Source organism: Bicyclus anynana, chromosome 2 (genome assembly GCF_947172395.1).
Source record: "Bicyclus anynana chromosome 2, ilBicAnyn1.1, whole genome shotgun sequence".
Lineage (NCBI taxonomy): Eukaryota > Metazoa > Arthropoda > Insecta > Lepidoptera > Nymphalidae > Bicyclus > Bicyclus anynana.
In genome coordinates, this window is record NC_069084.1 from 115,324 (window position 1) to 138,668 (window position 23,345).

A 23,345-nucleotide genomic window follows, 5' to 3' on the forward strand; every position below is an offset into this window, starting at 1 on the left:
AGTCGCGGGCGTCCATAATATAATACTAGTCCGCTGTATGAGACAAGTGTCTTTTTTTTACACGGTTGTCTTTTTTAACATTTTTCCTCATAAAAATACTGCAAGGATTATATTTTTAGTGTTCAGTCGAGGGCTCAAAAACACAAGTTGCGTGTTAGGTATTCAGATATTTTCGATCTAATTCCTTCTTCACATATACTTAGTTTTTCATTTATGCTTATTTTGGGCATTCAGTTATGGACTTTCCACCTAGAGTATGGTTATCTATAAGTCAAATGTGAATAACAATACATACATTGTGGGAAAAGAACATCATGCTGAAGTCTGACGCATTCATAGCTTCCTTTTTTCCTAACGCGAAATGTTCCTTCCTTTAACGCGAAATATTGTCAGTGGCGTGCACTTCAGATACAAATATATACTCCCTATCCTGCCTGTGTTGTTTATGGAGTGTTCCATTTAGTACCTATTGGTAATTACCACATACAGCGCGTACCCTAGTTGCAAGCCTTGTGCGCGCCACTGTATGCATTCTGCGCCCGCAGCAACGCGTCACGACTCGGCAATTACCAGCTCAACACGCTGCACAGTCCGCCACAGCTGCGGAACCCCGGAAAATGTTTTCACGTTTTCTAATACTTCTTCTTACAAAACGAATAAATAAGATATTAAAGTAAAAGGAGATGTTCCATTTGAGGTCCACTCTTGTACCCCGTATCATTATAATTAAAAAAATACAAGGATCTTATTAAAATTTATTAAAGTGAATAAATGTAACTAAGTAAAAAGAAATAAATAAAATTAAACCCCAAGTTTTTGAGATAAATCAAGTTGGCGCCCTTAAAGCAACTATGACATGACAATTCATAGCAAACGTCAAATCGATTACTGCATTGAAAACGTCATCTAGCCGCCATTTACCCCGTTAAATTAGTGTTGCATTTCTTGGGAGATAATGAATATTATTTCGAAAGAATAAAGTAAATTCGTAGATTTGTATAATCAAAAATAGTTAAAATAAATATTTTCTTTTAATTCCGCTAGAGTACAATGTTTGATCCTGGGCTCCATACAATTTTGGACCATCTCCTTTTAATCATAAATTCGAAGAATAGAATAAACTAACCATTCAGAAAAAAATATACCTTCCATTTGCTAATCGCATTTATAATAATATTATTATAAATGCGACAGTTCGTCTGTTTGTTATCTGTTTACGGCAAAGCCGCATATTATTTGAGGCAAATTTTCCAGTACAATACAGTGGCACACACAGAGACCGTGGAGCTGATCTCAGACTACTTTTCATCCTGAAAAGGTCCTTGGCGAACCGAATCTTTATAGCTGTTGTGTTGACATTTGCTGTTTTATAATCAAGTAACAAGCGCCTGCGCCGGCCAGATGTGCCGCATACAGTAGGCTGACAGTTTGTGCGGTCATGCTCCTGCCGTAAGGTATATGTACGAGTGAGTGCCGCGCCCACTTATGGAGTATCGATCGAGGTGGCGTTGGACTGATGCGGGTGTCAAGGGTCCAGATCTTATTTGTCAACCTGAAACATTGAAACATAATGTTTTAATATTTTTTACCAGACATCATGAGGGATCATTTCTCTAGTCGCCAGGCCCTTAGCTATGTGGCAAAGTGTGGTTCTTCACTAAATCACCTTAAAGTTCTCTTTTCACTAAATCCTAAACGATGCTTTTCGAAGGCTTACCGCTTGACTGGTATTTGTAAATTTCCATAATATGCTGAGTAAAACATTAAAAATTACTCCGTTTTATACTGCACGTTCCAAGGGTCCAGATCTGGGATCTGAGACCTGGGACCCTTGGAACGTGCTACACCAAAGTCCAGACACAAATGCTGACAAAGGCTCGTCTGGCTGTCGCAGGCCGGCTGCAGCGCGCGGGAGGGCTGCAGCTGCAGAGCCGGCGCAGGCGGTGCAGTGCGGCGCGCGCGCAGGCCGGCGCGAGGCGCACCTTGTATGGCGCGCGGCGCGCGGCGGCAGCGCTATATAAGCGCCGGGCGCCGCCGTCCGCCGCACTCGCAGTCTCGCTGCCGTAGAGTCAACTTCCTGCGCGTCCCGACACACACCCCGAAGCCGAAATGTGCGACGACGATGTTGCTGCGCTCGTAGTGGACAATGGCTCCGGCATGTGCAAGGCCGGTTTCGCCGGCGACGACGCGCCGCGCGCCGTCTTCCCGTCCATCGTCGGTCGCCCCAGGCATCAGGGCGTCATGGTGGGCATGGGTCAGAAGGACTCCTACGTCGGCGACGAGGCCCAGAGCAAGAGAGGTATCCTCACCCTGAAATACCCCATCGAGCACGGCATCATCACCAACTGGGACGACATGGAGAAGATCTGGCACCACACCTTCTACAACGAGCTGCGCGTCGCCCCCGAGGAGCACCCGGTCCTGCTGACCGAGGCTCCCCTCAACCCTAAGGCCAACAGGGAAAAGATGACCCAGATCATGTTTGAGACCTTCAACTCCCCGGCCATGTACGTCGCCATCCAGGCCGTGCTCTCCCTGTACGCGTCCGGTCGTACCACCGGCATCGTGCTGGACTCCGGAGACGGTGTCTCCCACACCGTGCCCATCTACGAAGGTTACGCCCTGCCCCACGCCATCCTCCGTCTGGACTTGGCCGGCCGCGACTTGACCGACTACCTCATGAAGATCCTCACCGAGAGGGGCTACTCCTTCACCACCACCGCTGAGAGGGAAATCGTGCGCGACATCAAGGAGAAGCTGTGCTATGTCGCCCTGGACTTCGAGCAGGAGATGGCCACCGCCGCCGCCTCCACCTCCCTGGAGAAGTCGTACGAGCTTCCCGACGGTCAGGTCATCACCATCGGCAACGAGAGGTTCCGCTGCCCCGAGGCTCTGTTCCAGCCTTCCTTCCTGGGTATGGAATCGTGCGGCATCCACGAGACCGTGTACAACTCCATCATGAAGTGCGACGTCGACATCCGTAAGGACCTGTACGCCAACACCGTCATGTCCGGCGGTACCACCATGTACCCCGGTATCGCCGACAGGATGCAGAAGGAGATCACCGCCCTCGCGCCCTCCACCATCAAGATCAAGATCATCGCGCCCCCGGAGAGGAAGTACTCCGTATGGATCGGTGGTTCCATCCTCGCCTCCCTGTCCACCTTCCAGCAGATGTGGATCTCCAAGGAGGAGTACGACGAGTCCGGCCCCGGCATCGTCCACCGCAAGTGCTTCTAAGCGCCTCGTTAACCCTCGCGCCGCCGCCGCTGCCGCCGCCGCCGCCGCGTGAGCGAGTGCGTGATAGCCGCTCCAGAGGAGCGCGGACGTTGTGCGTAGTGATACCCGCCAGGACTGAACATCTAAGTGACGCCATCTATCATAATGTAATTTATTGTAAAATTTATATAAATTTAATTTTCTTTTTTATTTTTATTATATTTGGGATCGTTGTGGATCCCGCGCCAAAATGTAATTAATAAATAAACGGTTAATTTATTTATTTTAATTACATTATTTCTTTTTATACACTCGTTGACTTTCGTTTTTGATTAGATTCCCTCTCCTATATCCTTCCGTGTAACATTACACTCGCAAAGTCGACGCACGTGTCAGTGACGTGACGTCACGGCTACGCGCGTCGACCTCTCGCGACTCGACTCCGCACCTGTGGAAAGTGGGTCAGCTGTGGGCCACGGGACGCTGGACGCGCCGGCGCGGGCGCGGCGCGCGGGCGGGCGCTCGCAGCTAACTATAGACCGAGGCTCCCCCACGGGCTCGGAATGAGCCGACGCATGCAACACCATAAATAGTCAACACGGCTCCCGCGGCCGAACCATTTTCTAATTTTATCGAAATCGGGAGGCGCCAGTCACCATAGAAACTTGAGCTCTGTGCTCTGGCAGGCGGCCGAACGTGGTTATTTATACCCGACTTCCCCTCTCCCGCCCGGCGCGATATATCGGGCACGCTCCAGCGGCCGACGCCTCGCGGCAGTCTCTGCTGACTCACATTGTTTTGGCTCGGTTGTGGGCCCAAAGAACGACGTTAATTTCAATGGTCGTATTTATTTCTAATTACGCCATTTGTCTCTGTTTATGACTAGCAGTCGTCTGATTGTTCGCTCGGCCGAGAGCACGGGTGCGGGTCGCCATGCGGTGCGAACGTTTTTCGCCATTAAATCGAAACTATCTCAACGAAGCGACTCCGCGATGAGCACAGTGCTCATCGCGGCATTAGCGAGAACGTGGAATGTAGGACGATCGCCTCCCAGTGTTGGGTTTCGCCCGGAGAACTTCTTTCAGTAAAACATCTGTTTGTTTATTTAATGCCTTGATTTATGGCCCCATTCATGAGTAACCAAAAGTATTTTCAGTAATTGTAGTACCGCGCACGTCACAGTGAGTCGTGCGCGTCACACGCGGGGCCGTGCGCGTCAGGCCGGTGTCTCCCGCGTCACGCCGCTCCCTGCAGCGCGACGCGTAGCGACCACTACTCAGCCAGTTGATGTTGACTAGTCAACCGTTGTGAGCTACTGCTATTTCAATCTCTTTTCCGACTTCACTATAAGATTTGACGTTTTCTTTATTTGAGTATGCTGATTTGTTCGAGGATAAACTGGCAATTTTTCAAGCTTTCTGCAAGACAAGTTGAACTGAAATCTCCCAAAGTAATTCGTACAGGCGAAAATGTAACATTGTTGTACAATCAAGTTTTTCTGAGGATGGCGTCTGGCTGACGTTTTCTGTTGTTGCTCACTGGATATCACACTAGTCATGTTTTAATAGTGTTTCCAGATAGTCGGCTTCCTTTGCTGCAGTAAATAAATTTGTGAACCATAGCTAGAACTCGCAATCAGGACAGTGTCATCGGCACATCTGATATTATTGATTCATTCACCGTTTTTAACAAATAATTGTTGGTTACATTTTATCAAATCTGTTGATCAAATTTATTTAGATTGAAAAGTACCAAAGATAATACAACCCTGACGGACTCCTCTTCTAATTGGTCGCCAGTGTTATAACAACCCATCTATTTTTTACCAGAGCTGCTTGACTCCAATCGAGGAGGTTTCTGAATATGTGAAGATCTTTATCATATAAACCATTTTTCTGCAGTATCTCCATGAGCAATACGTGCTTAACTCTGTCGAATGCCTTTATATCATTCATCATCATCATCATTATCAGCCGATGGGCGTCCAGTGTTAAACTTTGGCCTCATGCATGGACTTCCAAACAAAATGGTCTCGAGCCACCAGCTTTCAGGGGCTCCCTGCAACCCGCTTGATGTCTTCGGTCCACCTAGTGGGGGGTCGACCAACATTGCGCTGACCCCAACGTTCTTAGCTTTCGAACTATGTGGCCTGCCCATTTGCCACTTCAGCTTGCCGACTCGTTGAGCTACGTCAATGACTTTGGTTCGTCTGCGTATCTCCTCATTTCTGATTCGATCACACAGAGAATACCCAAACATAGCTCGTTCCATCGCCCGCTGTGTGGTTTTGAGCCTTCTAATGAGGCCCACTTTTTAGCGAAGTCTCGGATCCGTAGGTCATCACTGGCAACACGCACTGTTCGAAGACTTTCGTCTTCAGGCACTGAGGAATTTTGGACGAAAAAATGTCGCGGAATTTCGCAAACGCTGGCAAACCAAGTTAATTGATTCGGCGATTCACCTCTTTCTCGAAATTGGACCTACCTAACTGGAGTGTGTGTCCTAGGTATATATTTTCATCTACGATTTCGAGCGCAGAGCTCTCAAAAATAACTGGGTGAAGCGGTACATGAGCATTAGACATTATCTTCGTCTTACTCATGTTCATTTTAAGGCCGACACGTTGAGAAACTCTGCTGAGGTCATTGAACATGGTACTACCAGAGTCATCACCTGGTGCTTTGTTGTTCTTGAGTTGTTTGAGAGCCATACTAATCTCGTATAGGCTGACGTCTGGGATATCTTCGGTATAGTGTCGAGACGATTTGGCTCTAGGATCTTTGGTCAAATTGTCGACAGGCTTTTGGTTAGAGGTGTATTAACTGTTAGAACTCCTCTACCTCACTCAAGATCTCGGGCTTAGAAGAAATGATGATCCTGATCGGTCTTCAAACGCGTCAACTGTCTGCGTCCAATAGACTGATCTCTCACAAACACTTTCGAGTCACGATTATTTTCGATTGTATCCTTGATCGCATGTCTGCTTTTTACAGATCTGTCTATTGATCTGATGGTACTTTGCGGCGTCTGTTGGAGACTGCAATATCATTCTTGCAGCTCCTCCGTAAGCTTGAGTATATGGTCCAAGAACTTCTTGGTTCTTTTTGTACGGTGGGTTTTGAAAAACTTAGACTCGACCGTATGGACAGTTTCCACAAGCCTGTTGTTTAGATCGTCCACATCAAGGCAATCTGCTAGGCAATCGAAGCGAACTACTATCGAACTACTGTTGAAAGCTTTCGGGGTTTTGGATTTGGGCACGAGTAGGTCGGAGCGTAGATATCACCAGTTGTACAGTTCCAGCTGTAAGTTGATATTCAACGTGCCTCTTACCATTCGGTGATCACTACCGGTTTTGACCCTGTTGATCACAGAGACATTGTTGAATATATCTCGTCTGGTAGACAAGATGAAATCTTGTCTCATATCTCGTTTTTTGTGGAACCATCAGGGCTCATCCAAGTCCATTTCCTTTGCGGTGGCTTCTTGAAGAAGGAGTTCATCATAAACAGACCCTCCTTCTTCATGAAGTCAACAAACATTTGGCCTCTCTGGTTCCGCTGCCCATAACCAAATTACTCCACTCTCAACTCTGAACCGCTTCTCATACCCAGCTTTGCATTGAAATCCCCCATCACAATTTTGTAGTAGGAGGGCAAGGTATGTATGGCTTTCGATATATCCTCATACAATACCTCTACCTCCTCGTCGGTCTGTGTCGCGGTCGGCGCGTAAACCTGTATAATCTTCAACGAATACCGTTTGGTAATTTGGATTATGAGGTACGCTACCCTACTCGACACACTCTCGACTCGAACAACATTGTTCACGAGGGACTTCTGGTCTCCAAAGAGTTAAAAAATCTTTTGTTGGTTTGGGTGTACTTTTTATAACAAGATCCCCAAGACTGTGATGGACCTGCCAATGCATAGCTTTAGGCAATGTGTCAAAAAACATTTACTTAGTCGAGGTTACTACTTCATTGATGAGTTCCTCAATGATAAAAATGCTTGGAGGCCATTGGATCAGCTTACACCTTCACACAGGAAGTAAAACTATAAGAAAATGAAATATTCTCATCAGTTGTAAATTGTAATATTCTATGATTTTTTAAAAAGAGTAACTGTTGAGTTTCCACCCCGGGACAGTTGGTCGCCCTCCAGATAGTAGAACAAGTTGGCGCATTCCAAGGTTATCGAGTCCTCCCCCTTTCTTCGGACTTCAGACAAACCTACTACACCCCAGCGCAACTTGCTCACTACTTCTTCCAGCTCGATCATCTTTTCGTCGGTCCTTAAGGTGCGTGCGTTAAATGTTGCTAGGTCTAGTCGTCGGGGTTGACAGCGGAATCTTTCCTGGAGATTCTTGACACTTCTTGCCCCGCCGTTACCACGACCTCTGCAAGAGCCGGGAATAGCGGGATCACCGGGGACTAGGGGCTGTTTGTTTTTGGTTGTATCCTTAGAAGTTTGTGCCCGTAAATAACCACGCTGGGCATGCGGGTTGGTCATTCGCAGTCCTAGACTTCTCGCACCGGTGTCACTGCTGCCCGACACCGGTGTGTGATACTTATGAAGTCGAGCTGAATTGAAATGGTTATACCGCCATTTATCGGTCTCCAGAGCCTCGTCGGTCCATCTGCAGGGTGCACCACGAGCAGGTGAGATTGGCAGTTGGGGAGGCTGACTGGTACTAGCCTCCCCCTTACACCCCATTTCAGCCTTTATATACTTGGTCTATTAAAAAAACTTTTAGTTGCATTTTTATGGCTCTCTCTAATACTATATTCTATATTCTACCGCCTTTCCTTTGTAAAGCGATTGCAGAGATCAATCTAGAACATTCAACAACTTGACCAATCGCGACTGTAAAGTACTGATATAGAGCTATTCATAGTTTTAGCCGTTCTTTTTACTCTACCACAATGTGATCCACCACAACATTATTCATTGTTTCATCGAAAAAATTACAACATATCATTAATTTAAAAAGTATTTTAAAATTTTTCTGTCAATGCTATAATATATCTTACTATACTATACTTAATCGATTATTATTTCATGCGTATGATTAATAAGCCAGTTACAGGCTCAGATTTTGTTATCGGACGGAAATGGATCAGACTCGCTATGGTGTGGTCACCAAGTTCAGAGTGTCAGATTATTGGCAGTACGATGGACGGGATGCGCGTACTGACTCAGCACCGACGCAGGCGCCCGAGCCGCGCACACGGCTATAAAAGACCTGCGCTAAAAATACTCGTACAATAGTTCTATTATCGCACCATAGGGCGGGCGGCGGGGCGGCGGGGCGGCTCGCTCCTTGACCGAGAACTTCGGCGACGGCACCGGCGACCTCGCCAGTGATAGATTGAAAGGCTTTACAGTTTATAGTTTTAAATAGTTTATTGAGAACAATTATTAATTAAGTAAACGTCTGATAGAGCACAGTTCAATGGAAAAAGAGACCGATCACAGAGAACAGTTAACATAGACAACAAACTAGTGATTGTTAAGCGGCCACACTATCAACATCCTCTCCTGGACGCGTACACTTTGGAATCAATCCCATAGCTGCTGCAAAAACCTCATGCTTCGGCCGATGCAGACCCTTGGTTAGACTGTCTGCGACCATGTCTCCAGTGCATCTATATTGTATTGCGACTTGCTTGGCTGCAATCTTCTCCCGTACAAAGTGGTAACGGATGTCTATGTGTTTACTTCGGGCATGGTAGACAGCATTTCCTGAAAGACTAATCGCGCTTTGATTATCACAGTAAAGAGTTATTGGTGTACCTTTGAGGTCAGGCTGAAACTCGTCTGCCAGCTGTTTCAACCAAAGAGCTTCCTGTATGCTGTATGCTGATGCTAAAGCCATATATTCTGCCTCACTCGTTGAAAGTGCTATAGTTTGTTGTTTTTTGGAGTTCCAACTTATTGCAGCTCCCTGAAATAAAAATATATACCCAGTGCAAGATCTTCTGTCTTCAATATCATTTGCCCAATCTGAGTCACTATAGCCTGAAATATATCCATCAGCATTCTTCTTATAAATTAATTTCATATGTATTGTAGCTTTCAAGTACCTCATTACTCGTTTCAGAGCTGCCCAATGTTCTTTAGTAGGTTGACTATTGTATCTACTCAAAGAATTCACAATGTAAGTAATATCTGGGCGAGTGCCCTGTGATAGGTATAATGAGCAGCCAATTATTTCTTGATATGGAATATTATTTAAAATTTCTTCTTGACTTTCAGCCTTCTTTAACTTAACATTGGCATCAGCTGGTGTCCACATTGGTTTACAGTGAATCATTCCAAATCGTTCAAGTATCATGCTTATGTAGATAGATTGATCAATAGAGATTTCATTATTTTCTTGTACAATGTTAAAACCAATACAATGTTTTGCTATTCCTAAATCCTTCATATAGAATGTATCGCTTAATTTTCCTTTTATCTTATGTGAGGTATCCTCATTATTGAAAAAGAATAGTATGTCATCTACATACACTGCTATGAAAAGCATATAATTTTCACTCAAAATATGGTGGTAAACACATGGATCTATGTTTGATCGAGTCATTCCAATATTTAACAAAATACTATTTAATTTTTTATTCCATTGTCTGCTGGCTTGTTTAAGCCCATATATTGACTTGTTTAATTTACATACTTTATTTTGATCTTCATAGCCAGGTGGTAAGGACATGTAAATTTCTTCATCAATTTCACCTTGTAAGAATGCAGTGACGGCATCCATTTGATGTATTTTAAGCCCATATTTGGCAGCAAGACCAATTAGATATCTTATAGATATATAACGTACGACTGGGGCGTATACCTCATTGTAATCTATGCCTTTGACTTGTTTGTATCCTTTAATCACCAACCTCGCTTTATAACGAGTAATAGACCCATTTCCATCCATCTTAGTTTTAAAACCCATCTGCTGGGAATTACTGATTTTCCTTCTGGTAAGTCAACCTGTGTCCACGTATTATTCTTTATTAATGACTGATATTCTTCATGCATAGCTCTCTTCCATTCATCAGCTTTTTCGCTGTGAAGAGCTTCTTGAAGACTTTGTGGATCATTATTCAATAAATTCATTGTTGACTCAACATTTTGACACATTAGTGATGAGGGACTCTGATTAACATCATCATTGCGCCGTCTTCTTCTCTGCTGCAATGGTCTAAGATTAGGTACCACTGGGGAGTCAAGTGACTCGTCAGGTATGTATGTCTCATCATTAACATTTTCGAATTGATCAGAATCATCTGAAAGAAAAATACTCTGTGAAGCATCCTGTGTTTCATTAATGTTTTTTTTTCACAGATTCTTCAGGTTCATCACTTAAAGGTAAGTAAATATTTTCCTTTTTTATTACTTCATTATAACTTTCCTTTTTATTTTCTTCTAATTCTAAGTTATGTCTACTAATTTCATTTTCTTTTTCAGGTAAATTATCTAGTTTATTTCTTCTAATTGAAGCTTCAAGGAATACAACATCTCTACTAATAACTGCCTTTTTTGTTTCAGGATCTAGCCTTTTGTACAGTCGCTATATCCAACAAATATTAACTTACGTGACTTTACATCAAGCTTAGTTCTGTTTTGTTTAGGGATAAGCACCATTGCAGAACATCCAAATATTCTCATGTGACTGAGATTTGGTTTTTTGCCAGTCCAAACTTCATGAGGCGTCGCATCAGATAAGGTACAGGTGGGAGAGCGGTTCACAATGTATGCAGCTGTAGCAACCGCTTCTGCCCAATATGTGACCTGTAATTCAGCATTTGTAATCATGCATTTAGCGCGCTCAATCAAGGTTCTATTCATCCTCTCACTGAGTCCGTTTTGCTCAGGAGTATGTACATTAGATGTTTGGTGCAGTATGCCATGTGTCTTTAAGTAGGATTCAAAATTATTTTTTTTGTATTCAGTTCCATTATCGCTTCTTAAAATTTTAATTTTGCTATTTAACTCATTTTCTACCCTGTTTTTAAATTCCATAAATTTTTCCAATACTTCATTTTTACTTTTAATAAAATATACATGTACTCGTCGAGAAAAATCATCAATAAAGGTTACAAAATACCTTGCCCCTCCAATAGAAGTATGTTTCATCGGTCCACATACATCACTGTGGATTAGCTCTAGCAAGCTTGTTGCTCGGGAGCCTTCAATAGGGAATGGTTTTCTTGTCTGTTTTCCTTCAAGACAGGTTAAACAAATATTATTTCCCTTTCTTGTTGAAAACTTTACACCTTCAGTATGGTTAGGTATTTTCTGAAGATAAGTGAAATTTAAGTGGCCCATCCTTTGGTGCCACAGATAAGTATCATCAGCTGTAGCCATCATGACTGATGGAATGAAGCAAGTGTTTAACAGATATGTTTCATTAATCAGTTGTGCCTCAGCAATTAACTTGTTACTAGGATTGTAAATTTGGCAACCATATTCATTAAATGATACTCTGTATCCACTTTTAATTATTTTACTAACAGACAACAAATTCGTTTTAAATTCAGGTACATATAATACATTTCTCACCTGTATTGAATCGGTGCTGCCATCCTTTGTTTTTACCTTGATACATACATTACCGCAGCATTCAACCTTCAATAATTTGTTGTTAGCTATTCTTATAGTTGGTACAGATGAAGGAGTGACATCAGTGAGCCATTCACGGTGCATGGTCATATGCATAGATGCCCCTGAGTCAACATGCCAAAGATTGTAGTCATTTGTTGTACAAGCTGAAAAAGCTGCAACATATCCTGTATTTTTATCTGTTTTTTTAATATTTGTCTTTTTATGCCAGCAATTTTTACTGAGATGGCCGTACTTATTACAAGAAAAGCATCTAGGACCTTTCTTATCACTTTTGGGTTTGTTTGCATAAAGAGCGGTAGTGTCTGAAACTTTCAAAATCAAATTCAAAATCAAAAATCATTTATTTCAAGTAGGCTCAGTTTACAAGCACTTTTGACACGTCAGTTGACTATTTGTAAAGATTCTACCACCGGTTCGGAAGGCAGGTCCTGCTGAGAAGATACCGGCAAGAAACTCAACAGTTGCTCTTTTGAAAAAGTCATACAGTATTATAATTTACAATTGATAACAATTACTGTTTACATTTCTTGTAGTTTTACTTCCTGTGTGAAGGTGGAAGCTGATCCAACGACCTCCAAGCATCTTTATCATTAAGGAACTCATCAATGTTGTAGTACCCTCGACTAAGTAGATGTTTTTTAACACATTGCTTAAAGCTATGCATTGGCAGGTCCATCACAGTCTTGGGGATCTTATTATAGAAGAGTACACCCAAACCTACAAAAGATTTTTTTACTCTTTGGAGACGATATGCAGAAATAACTAACTTATGCCCGTGTCTAGTAAGACGTGGGTATAAATCTCCTTTTCGTTTGTACAAATTAATATTTTGTCTTACATATACTATACTGTTATATATATATTGACAGGCTACTGTTAGTATACCTATTTCTTTAAACTTTTGACGAAGGGACTCGCGTGATTTTAATTGATATATTGCTCGAATTGCTCTTTTTTGAAGAACAAATATAGATTGTATATCGGCAGCCTTGCCCCACAATAAAATACCGTAAGACATTACGCTGTGAAAGTACGCAAAATAAACAAGCCTAGCTGTATCAACATCAGTAAACTGTCTTATTTTTCTCACGGCAAATGCCGCTGAGCTAAGTTTACCAGACAGTTTTTCTATATGAGCACCCCACTGAAGTTTACAATCCAAGGTCACTCCCAGGAAAACTGTGGAACTCTCCATTTCCAGTGTTTCACCATCGATCATTATAGACTTATCTAATTTTTTAACATTTGGCAATGAAAACTCAATACATTTAGTTTTCTTGGCATTCAAAAGTAGGTTATTTGCAGTGAACCAATGCGACACATGCGATATGGCACGGTTTACGTCGTCAGAGTTATCTTTATTTCTGTCGGACTTAAAAATTAAGGATGTGTCATCAGCAAACAGTACAATCTCACATATGCCGCTGACATGGTATGGTAAATCGTTTATGTACACTAAAAATAGAAAAGGACCCAGAATTGAACCCTGTGGGACGCCCATTATGGTAGTGGAACCGTGCGACTTTATATCATTTATGCATACCTTCTGCGTTCTATCACTGAGATAAGAGGCAATGAGATCGAGTGCAACACTTTTGATGCCATAGTGGCTTAACTTGAGTAGAAGGGTGTTATGGTCAACACAATCGAACGCCTTGGACAGATCACAGAACACACCAATAGCATTCTTAGAACCTTCCCATGCTTCATAAATATGTTTTAAAAGTTTAGCCCCTGCATCAGTTGTATTGCGACCTTTTGTAAAACCATACTGTTCAGGATGAAACAAGTTATTTAAATTAAAATGACATAAAAGTTGATTTAATATGATTTTTTCAAAGACCTTGCTAAGTGTTGGCAATATTGTAATCGGTCTATAATTATTAAGATCTGATTTGTCACCTGATTTAAAAAGTGGTATCAATTTGCCATGCTTCATTAGGTTCGGAAAAATACCTAAGTCCACACATTCATTAAAAATAATGGCTAAGTGGGGAGCAATTACATCAATTATATTACATATTACTTTCACTGACATGCCCCACAGATCTCCGGTTCTTTTTAATTTTAACAAATTGAAAGATTTTTTAATGTCTGATACAGTTATGTGGTGAAATTCAAAAAGAACGTTGCACTCTTTAACATTGCCTCTTAATAGTCTCTGGGCTTCCGTAGCAGACGAATCTAGTGACTCAGTTAACAAGATAGGAACATTCTGGAAAAAATCTTCAAAGGCATTAACAACCTCGATATCAGTGTTTACCTTTTTGTCATTGACAATTAATTCAAAACTGATATCCCGCGGTTTGATTTTTCCTGATTCTCTATTAATTATATTCCAGGTGGTTTGTATCTTGTTCTCAGACTCAATTATTTTCTGTTTGATGTGTAACGATTTCGCAAGAATACAAACACGTTTGAAAATTTTTGAGTAACTTTTGACATAATCTAAATAAGTTCGCGTTTGAGTATATTGTTTTTCCTCGTACAACTCGTTCGAGGAAAAACAATATACTCAAATACGTTTCACTTCTTGAAGTAGTTTATTTTTAACTAGATCAGCACTAATCTTCATGCCAGAACTTTCTAAGCCCATGATCATGGGCCTGTACACCTCCGACAACCCTGCCAGCATCAAAGTGCCCAACCACTCATCATCAACATGGAAATTGATATTTCTCAACTTGTGCGCGGCTGTCATGATCTTGTTTACATAATCTTCAACGGATAAACTATTTTCTAAGTTGGTATTAATGAGTTCTTTTAATAAGCCAACCTTACGAGTTAACCCACTATCTTCAAATGCCTTTGCCAATCTTTCCCACACCTGTTTTGCATTTTGAGCATCTTGAATATGTACATACAAAATAGGGTCAATCAGTTATATTAATTTTGACTTAGCTTTTATGTCCAGTTTCATGGAATCAGGCTCGGAGCTCACCGGTTCTTTTAAAATGCAATTATATAAATCCTCGTGTTGCAAGTACGCCTTCACTGCGAAGCTCCAGCTAGACCAGTTGTCTCGACCCATCAACTTTTCAATAGATAGCATTCCAGTATTTGCAGACATATTAATGTATTTCTATGTAAATTGCTGAAAAAAGGAATCACTCGCGGCGCGGTAACTACGGTTGAGGTTATGCACGCGGTTTTACTTTTACCGAAAAACTTCGTAATTATTACTTTATATGCAAAAATAACTTTATTCGGCAGGTACGGTATTGCCCATAACCTGATAGATTGAAAGGCTTTACAGTTTATAGTTTTAAATAGTTTATTGAGAACAATTATTAATTAAGTAAACGTCTGACAGAGCACAGTTCAATGGAAAAAGAGACCGATCACAGAGAATAATTAACATAGATAACCTGAGCCTTCAGTCACAACCTTTACTCAGCATGCTTCAGTCTCGAGTATTCACAGAGACCACATTCATCATCATCATCATTATCAGCCGATGGACGTCCACTGCTGGACACAGGCCTCTTTTATGCAATTCCACTGTCTCGAGCCGCACACGCCCAGTGGCTCTCTCCAATCCACTTGATGTCTTTGGTCTACGTAGTGGGTGTAGACCAGCACTGGGCTTTCCGATGCGGGGTTGCTATAGCACTTTGCGACTCCAACGTACACCGGCTCTTCGAACTATATGCCTTGCCCATTGCCACTTCAACTTCACGACTCGCTACTTTGGTACTTTGGTTCCGCTCCACTCCAAGCATAGCTCGATCCGTCGCCCGCTGAGTGAGTATCAGCTCATCATTGGTTGTCATACTCAGGACGTATCTTTCTTTGAAAGAGAAGTCTAGCTTTCTACAAGTGGTATAAAGCTTCACTGGAATAATACATACAGCCTTGCTATACAGCTACTTCTCTGGCCGAAATACAGATTTGCCTAGTATAGTAACGCAATAGCGTAGTTACTATCACACGTTGTGATCATTGCTAACAAAAGAATTGATATCTAAGTGGGTGCCACATTCTATAGAACTTAGAATACATTAAAGCTCACTTTGATTTGACTTTTGGCAAATTTCGCATAAAAGTATTTTTATTAATAATTTAGAGTTTCAAATTATTTTTCTTATATGCGCGTAAGGTATTTTAAGTGTCAGAACTAGCGCAGAGCAGCTGCTGCAGCCATCGTTCGGACGGATCTGTCAAACACCAGCTCGTGTCTAAACTTGCGCAGAGCAGATACTTTCACCAACTTCTATTTTTATTTTAGGGTCAAAAAGTGGCCTACGTTTTGCTCTAGGATACCATTTGCCATTATACCAAATTTAATCTTGATCGGTTCAGCGGTTTAGTCGCGAAAAGGTAACAGACAGACTGGCAGACAGACTTGTTTTCGCATTTATAAAATAGTATACGAGTAGAAGTATAGATTCAGCCATACTATGAACTATATTATATATGAATGTGTGCCAAAATTAAGTTCAATTCGATCAGCTGTCTTTGTTCTGAATACATACATCCAAGTATCCATAACTTTTACAGGATTGAAGATACGCGAAATTAATATCTCAAGTAGGGATGTAACAGAATTCTTAAAGTAAATCTGCGGGCGGCGGCGGCGGCGGCGGCGGCGGCGGCGGCGGCGGCGGCGGCGGCGGGCGGGCGCGCGCCTGTTGTGCCGCACCGCCGTCACCACGCGTTGTGATCTGAGAGCCTGTGGATGGTCAGATGGTCGTCATTTTATGACGTCTAGCCAATGGGAAAAGCCACCATGATTCAAGCTTATCTCATGTTATAGTACTTAGGTATACCAACAGGAGCTATACACTGACAAAATTTCAGCATCTATAAAATCACGAAAGTCACATACAGGCTCTCGGTGATAGGTATACGACTGTACGCGATTTTCAAGTTGGTAATGAACATTTGCGGCCAAGTTTGTTTGAATTCGTGGAGTGGGGCTGACACACTGTTGCTTCCCTCCCGGCTTCGTGTTGTTCTCGTATGTACGACAAATAAGTAATATGATTTATTGCGGACGTGTTGTTGTTGACTGTTGTTGTCGTTGTGGCCGACCACGACCACGAGTGTGTTGTCTCCGGTACTACGAGTAATTTAGAATTGTAATATTAAATCTGTGCCACAGAGCATGCATATCTAAGTATTATTAGTATACCTACATAAACAATGTTTCTTTTGGTCTTGTCGCGGATGATCCGCGACTTTCAGTGGGTCATGTAATCACACTAGGTACCTAATAATTTTCATACTATAGTTCAGTTTAAAAATGTACTATTACATATAAATATAAAGTATAAGTATGATGTAATACCCAAATGTATGTAATGTAATAGGTACTCGATAAAAGTAAGCTTCTAAAAACTTTATAATTATCTCAATGCGGATGTGTGCGTTACGTTGACAAACACAAACACCCCCCTCCCCCCACATCGTGCGCCTCACAGTACGTTGATAGTCATATTCCCCGAGTGCTAATAAAGTGCAGAGTTTGAGAACAAAACAGTGAAAGGGTTGCGGTCGCCGCGAACGAGATTATGAGATGAGCTTCCGAACTACTCGCACTACTTAACAGTGGGCAGGAGATGTGCTCGCACGCCTTATTGCTAATTACATTCTATCGCGACGAACTTGTTTGAATTTTGTTTTTAATTCCCTTGTAATATGTTTCATAATCAGATACTCTAACATTACTGATTGGCCCTTCTTAGTACCATCATCTCATAGGATTTGTAGCTTACACGTATCGGCCGCCGCTGGTCCAGCGAGCGAGCTGATAGGTTTATTACGAACACCGTTAATACTTGTAGGTATATGCTAGAAGCCGAAGTCCGCACGACCCTAGGTGAGAGTGTAGGTACTGCTCTAGGTACTTGCGGATCTGTACCTACCTAATGTTACTCGTTACTCGCACTTTTTTCCACATTTTATTGGAATACATATTAAGGCGGAAAAATGTAACGACACTCTTCACAGAATGTTCGCGGCGCACATCAGGGCGGTGAAGTGGCGACTGAATGAAACTTTTCATTAGGTAGTACCTACCTGTGTACCTATCCCTGAAGTAAAGGAATTACTACCGAATTCATCATTATGTAATATTTCATAAAACTCTAGGTATTAGCTGTAAAAAGGCGCGCCGGATTACAAAACAGCTGCATCTTTTTATCTGGCACGATTTCCGTACCTCGCCGTACCTATGGCGTGTTTTGCAATGCGGTTGTGACATGATTTATTCTTCGTGTGCTTGGAGAACACTTGGAGAGCCAGGTGTCGCGCTCCGCCCACTGAGGCAGCCACCACTGAGCTGGCGCTGTGACAAAGTTGGCGGCATCCAGAGAAGCAGCGAGATTCCTTCGCGCGTACAATGGAGCGATCCTCCGCACCGACGCGACCGCGGCGTTATTAGACAAGTTGCTTATTTACACCTCCCGCCCCCGCCGCCGCCGCCCCCGCCGCCCGCGACTTCAAACTATATTAATCAGAGTTATTAACCCAGGAGCGGGGGGGGCGGGAGCGGTGTTGCCCGCCTCGCGAGAACTCCTCGAAAATGAACACAAATCATACATTCACTGTGGTAATTTATTGAGATATATATCTTTTATTAAAATTTTGCATCTTCTATTTAAAAAATCACAATCAAAATAAATCTATTTTAAGGGTCGGAAGGCAAATTCTGCTGAGAAGAGCTGGTATTAAACTCACAATTGCTCTTTAAAAATCATTATTATTCAATAAATATTGATTTACATAAATTATAACATTACAAAAAGAATATTCTAAGCCTAAAGCTCATCCCATTTCTTCCATCTTTTAGCATATTATCTCTCATCGTTAACATCTTTGTCATTATTTTCATTTTATTTTTATATATATTTTTTTATTATAAGTAAAGTACTTTTAAGATAATAAACATAGATAATTATTTAGTAATTAAGCTTTAAACTGCTGTGTAGGAAATATTATTAATTTTTGTTTTGCTGTTGCACGCTGTGACAATGCCAGCTCACCGGTAAAATGACTGTACCTTCTTGTGTACATCTATGTTGCAATCAATAAATGAATTTGAATGTTAAAAATCGTCTGAGTAAGTAATTTTGGCCCTTTCTACTATTAGAAAGGGCCAAAATTACTTACTCAGACGATTTTTAACATTCAAATTCATTTATTGATTGTTATACCAAAAATAACTCACCGTCCGCTCGCAGTCCCAACCTACCAGCATATTGTACAAGTGCTTAAGTTGAAATATATTTTTATTTTTTATTTGCATGATAAATACGGTATTAACAATTAAGTTTTGTTGTAGTATTGCGGCTCCACCTGACATCTAGACACCGAGTGTCAGGAGCAGCCGCCGCCCCCCACGCGCGGGCAGCAGGCGAGCGCCGGCAACCCCGGGGAGCTGATAAAAGAGCATTGTAGGAATGCCGTCAAAGCATAGATGAATTTAATTGCGAGCTATCAATAAGGGCGCGCGGGGGGCGGGCGGCGCGGCGGGTGCGGGGGGGACACAGCTGAAAGCTTTTTATCGAATGCGAGATTCAACCTTAATAACTCGACCTGATATCCGATTTCAATAACGATTGTCATTTTTTACTCCACGTTGGAACTCTGTCACTGTACGGGTGCGGCGATCTGTTCCCTGGCACGAATCGAGGAATTACGAGCGCCAGAGCGACAAGGTTCTAAACTCTTTATTGTTGTTTATGAGTGTACAAATGGAACGCTTTGATATCATTGTGTCAGGATCTGATGATCGGATACAATGTGCGGGCGGGGGCGGAGGGGGCGGGGGGGCGGCTCGCTCGTGTGTCAATTAATTTGCGCTTATTACTATCTGTGTCGATACTTTATTGGCATCCCTCTGTCACCTAACATTTATATGACAAAGCACTCGACACTGCGGGTTCGTGTCAAAGACGTGCCGATCACATTATGATTTAGCATTTACGAGTGTGTATGTGAGGTAGATCTCGTCCGTACCCACTCAGTGCGATGTGGTGAGCACTAGTAAAGGTCCGGAAGACGTTTGCGGCTTCCAACATAATTATGAGTTTAGTACGTAGGTAAGGCTTTTTGTGCCGGAGCGCGTCCGGGCAATTATTGCCGCCATGCGTATTCCTGCGGCGCTGCTGCAGGCCATTGTCGCGGTAATTGCAGCACACGTAGGGCGCACCACCGGAGTACGTACGCGCGCTGTCTCCGGTACGTGAGCTCAGGCTATGAGCACGACGTGTACGCGATTACGAACTATTGAGTACGTATTCAGTTAGTTTGGCGATGCTGCCCAATTACGAGTGCGATACGTGGCTTATTCCATTATTTTCCATTTATAAATGGTTAAGTATAATACTTTTTTCGCTTTCAGCGGTAGACTAGTAGAGTTTAGAACATTTTTTTACTATTTCGGCTCACTGTCTTAACTTAATTATATATTATTCGGAGGATTATTTTCTTCAAATAAAAAATAATAAAGAGTTTTACTTCGTAACTTTGGAACTCCCATTCTCTTACGTTAAGATTTCCTCTTTTTCTACTTTTGTGAACCTAACTTACCTTATTCTTACCTGTCGTACTAGTTGAGTATTTCTGAAGTTACCTACTTTTATTTTGGTTGCCCTAAATGTACCAATCAATATCAAGGGCTCACACTTGGTGGAGGCACTTACTCATGTGTGCCAGCCGTTGAATGTACACAGTATGTACGTATGACACAGTATGTACTGTGTGCACAATTACAAACTAGAAGATGAAGTGCAGTATGTGGGCCGCTTTTGCCATCAAATTATAAAAAATTGAAGATTATGGAAGAGTTTGGGGGAAGCTCTTTTATTATTGGATCAGCAAACAAGTTACCCCTAGTACTAATTCCTTTTCTCCTTACTACAATGCTATGGTGGCGGCAGATCGTTCACTTTACGGGTTCACTCGTATTTATTGTTTGATTTTCCCTTTAAATTTAGTTTCCCATATATGTTAATTTTGTTATTTTATTACTCTGTCCTTTTTTGTTTCATTATTTTATTTGACTTAGTATAAATTATATAATATGTAATCATGTATAAGTTTTAAGTTAAGACACGTCACGTAGACACGTCCGTGAACGCACAAGGTTTCACCTGACAACCAGCGCCACAGCTCGCTGTGGTATCGTGCTGAGGTGGATACCTGTTTTGTCCACGACCAGATATTTGTATGTTCTGTTTGTTTATTTTATTACTTGTGTTTGGACAAATAAAGATATTCTATTTTTTCTATTCTGTTCTATTCTATTCTAATCATAGATATAATAAAAACGATCTACGCTTCAGCGATTCGTTTACGAAACCTATCGATGAACAGATACACTCACACACTAATCTTATTTCCGTCATTGTGTAGCGTGGAGTCAGCGAAGGCTACCTGGAAATACGCAGCTCATACTTTTTGTCATGTTTATCCATCTCACAAAGGCGATAATACTTTGGAAAGTAATTAGTTTTAAGTAAGTTACGTGAAGTCGGTTAACAAGTCTCCGCATTAGCGATACACAGCCGGGCTTAGCGACGGAGCCGTGGAGAGGAATGCTGAGAACAAAGGGAGCATTACCACTTACCGGGTAGTGCGCGCCGCAGCTCGGCAGAGAATGGACTTCCGCTGCGCGCGCGATACTTACGAGGATTACGTTGTATCGGTGATTGCTTCTGAGAAACTCTACACCGAACATTACACTTATTCGTCGTTATACTTCTTCGGCTTTTCACAATCAGCGGAACACACGAGGTGGACTAATAAATTAGTATATCAAATCCAAATGTTAATGACCTGCAGACTTGTTCACTATCTTTGACGTATGCTAGTTGACATATTATATGAAATTGAGATTCTATGTAACAATGTCATCCGGTGCTTACTGGTGGGTATCAGTATCCTACACAGTAAGTAAATGACATTTTGTCAATTGATTTTATGTTTATTTTACTAGTAATAGGTTGATAATAAAGACCAAAATAGTGAACAGGCCGGCTGGTTGTTGGATTGAAATTATTAATATTAAATTAATTGTGTCAATAAATGTATTGCAAATGGATTAACTGAAAAAAATCAGTCATGAGTATGATTAACTAACAATAAGTTTTTCACCTCTTTCATATTTTTTTCAATTTTCATCAATTACCTACTCATATTTTTTTTACATTTTATCGGTTTGTTTAAATGGACAATAAAATCGATCCCAATCAAAATATGAAGCCTATCATAGACTATACAAATGTTAGATAGACCTACACAACTATTGCTCAAGCAAGTGTAACCAGGTAACTCGACAGATACTACTTGCACTGTTCTGGTTAAACATTTACGAGTTAAAGTGAAGTTTTTAATCATAGATTAGGTATTTCATTATGGACACTGGTAACAGTCTGAGAAAAGTCTGTTAAAAACTTTGCATCTAAGAAGCTCAGTCACAGAATAGGTATATCACGTTCACATGGCTCGATGAAAGTCGCTGTGAACTGGGATTAATACGAGTAATAATAGTAAACACATCATAATCTAAAGCTCTTGCACGTCAATACATCAAAACGGAGAGATCGAGCAGTCGCAGGCGAGTCGTCCTCGCCGTCCGAGCAGCAAACGAGCCAGTAACGAGCAGTCTCCGGCTGAGTGTTCACGGGCGACCTGCCGCTGACTCCGCGCTATGGCGACATCCAAACTCCCTAATTCATTCGCTACGTCACATGTCGAGTCTCCCTCGTGCAGTGGGCTCATTGTGCGCCCCTCACTTGTGCTGCTCTTTAGCTGCAGTAAGCCGCCGGGGGCGCGGGGCGGCGGGGGGCGGCGGGGGCTTGTTACTCGGCTGGTTTAGATTTAATGCGACTTGTTTTTTGTCAAAACAATAACATTGTGTAATTGAAGTAGCGACTGGCATCGCATTGTCCGCGGAGATTAAATAAACGTTTCACTTTCATTTGCTTTGTGCGTACTTCTGACAATTGACAGATTACCAGTCTAATACTTGACAGGCTGAGATCATTCAGCCCGTTTGTCTGTCTGTTTATCCAGTTTTTGTTATCTATACACCCCTTAATAATAATTTAATGGGAATAATTGTATAAATATTATTCCCGAAGATGCGCTGGGCCAGTTTCTCAGCAGCGGGGAAGTACTCCCAGCGATGCCCTGGGCCCGTCCCTCCGCAGCAAGACTTTTCTACACTGGTACATTTACTAAGTACCTACTTTTACTTCTTGTTATATAGTGCCTCTGCGATTAGCGATGGTTAACAGCCAATTTCGTAAAGACTTCCCTAGCTTTCCCTAGCTTATGCGAGAATAACGTGCGGCACTCGCGATATTGGTGACTCTCGGATGTTTCGAAGCCAGGAGCTTTGCGACCAATGCTTACCGGCAACTTTAGCCATCAAAATGAGCGGTAGGCATAGCTGGGCACCGTTAATCAAATAGTTAACTTCGTTAATCGTTAATCCGCTACAAAAAAAATTAGCTTCGTTAAACGTTAAAGCGTTACATTCCGGAAGAATTAACG

General features: G+C 42.1%; 3 protein-coding genes across 3 annotated transcripts; 1 reads left to right on the forward strand and 2 right to left on the reverse strand.

The window, feature by feature from the left end:
• Window positions 1–2,029: 2,029 nt before the first annotated feature.
• Window positions 2,030–3,429, forward strand: LOC112052361 (actin, muscle). The gene has a single exon (XM_024091400.2). It carries the CDS (start codon window positions 2,110–2,112, stop codon window positions 3,238–3,240), a length of 1,131 nt encoding a protein of 376 aa, XP_023947168.1. The 5' UTR covers window positions 2,030–2,109; the 3' UTR covers window positions 3,241–3,429.
• On the reverse strand, window positions 3,249–7,994 carry LOC112052372 (uncharacterized). The gene is given in 13 exon segments (XM_052884828.1): window positions 3,249–3,362; window positions 5,327–5,354; window positions 5,356–5,375; window positions 5,377–5,532; window positions 5,534–6,047; window positions 6,049–6,093; window positions 6,095–6,205; window positions 6,207–6,270; window positions 6,273–6,444; window positions 6,446–6,510; window positions 6,513–6,636; window positions 6,639–7,082; window positions 7,344–7,994. Coding segments are annotated over 13 exon segments (2,448 nt in total). The 5' UTR covers window positions 7,935–7,994.
• A 2,094-nt stretch (window positions 7,995–10,088) lies between these two features.
• LOC128198607 (uncharacterized) lies at window positions 10,089–22,728 on the reverse strand. Its single transcript, XM_052884840.1, has 6 exons — window positions 22,583–22,728; window positions 21,415–21,512; window positions 14,364–14,687; window positions 11,778–11,941; window positions 10,811–11,006; window positions 10,089–10,501 (listed from the first exon to the last, which is right to left on the reverse strand). Exons 1-6 carry the CDS (start codon window positions 22,726–22,728, stop codon window positions 10,104–10,106), a joined length of 1,326 nt encoding a protein of 441 aa, XP_052740800.1. The 3' UTR covers window positions 10,089–10,103.
• Between the last annotated feature and the right edge of the window lie 617 nt (window positions 22,729–23,345).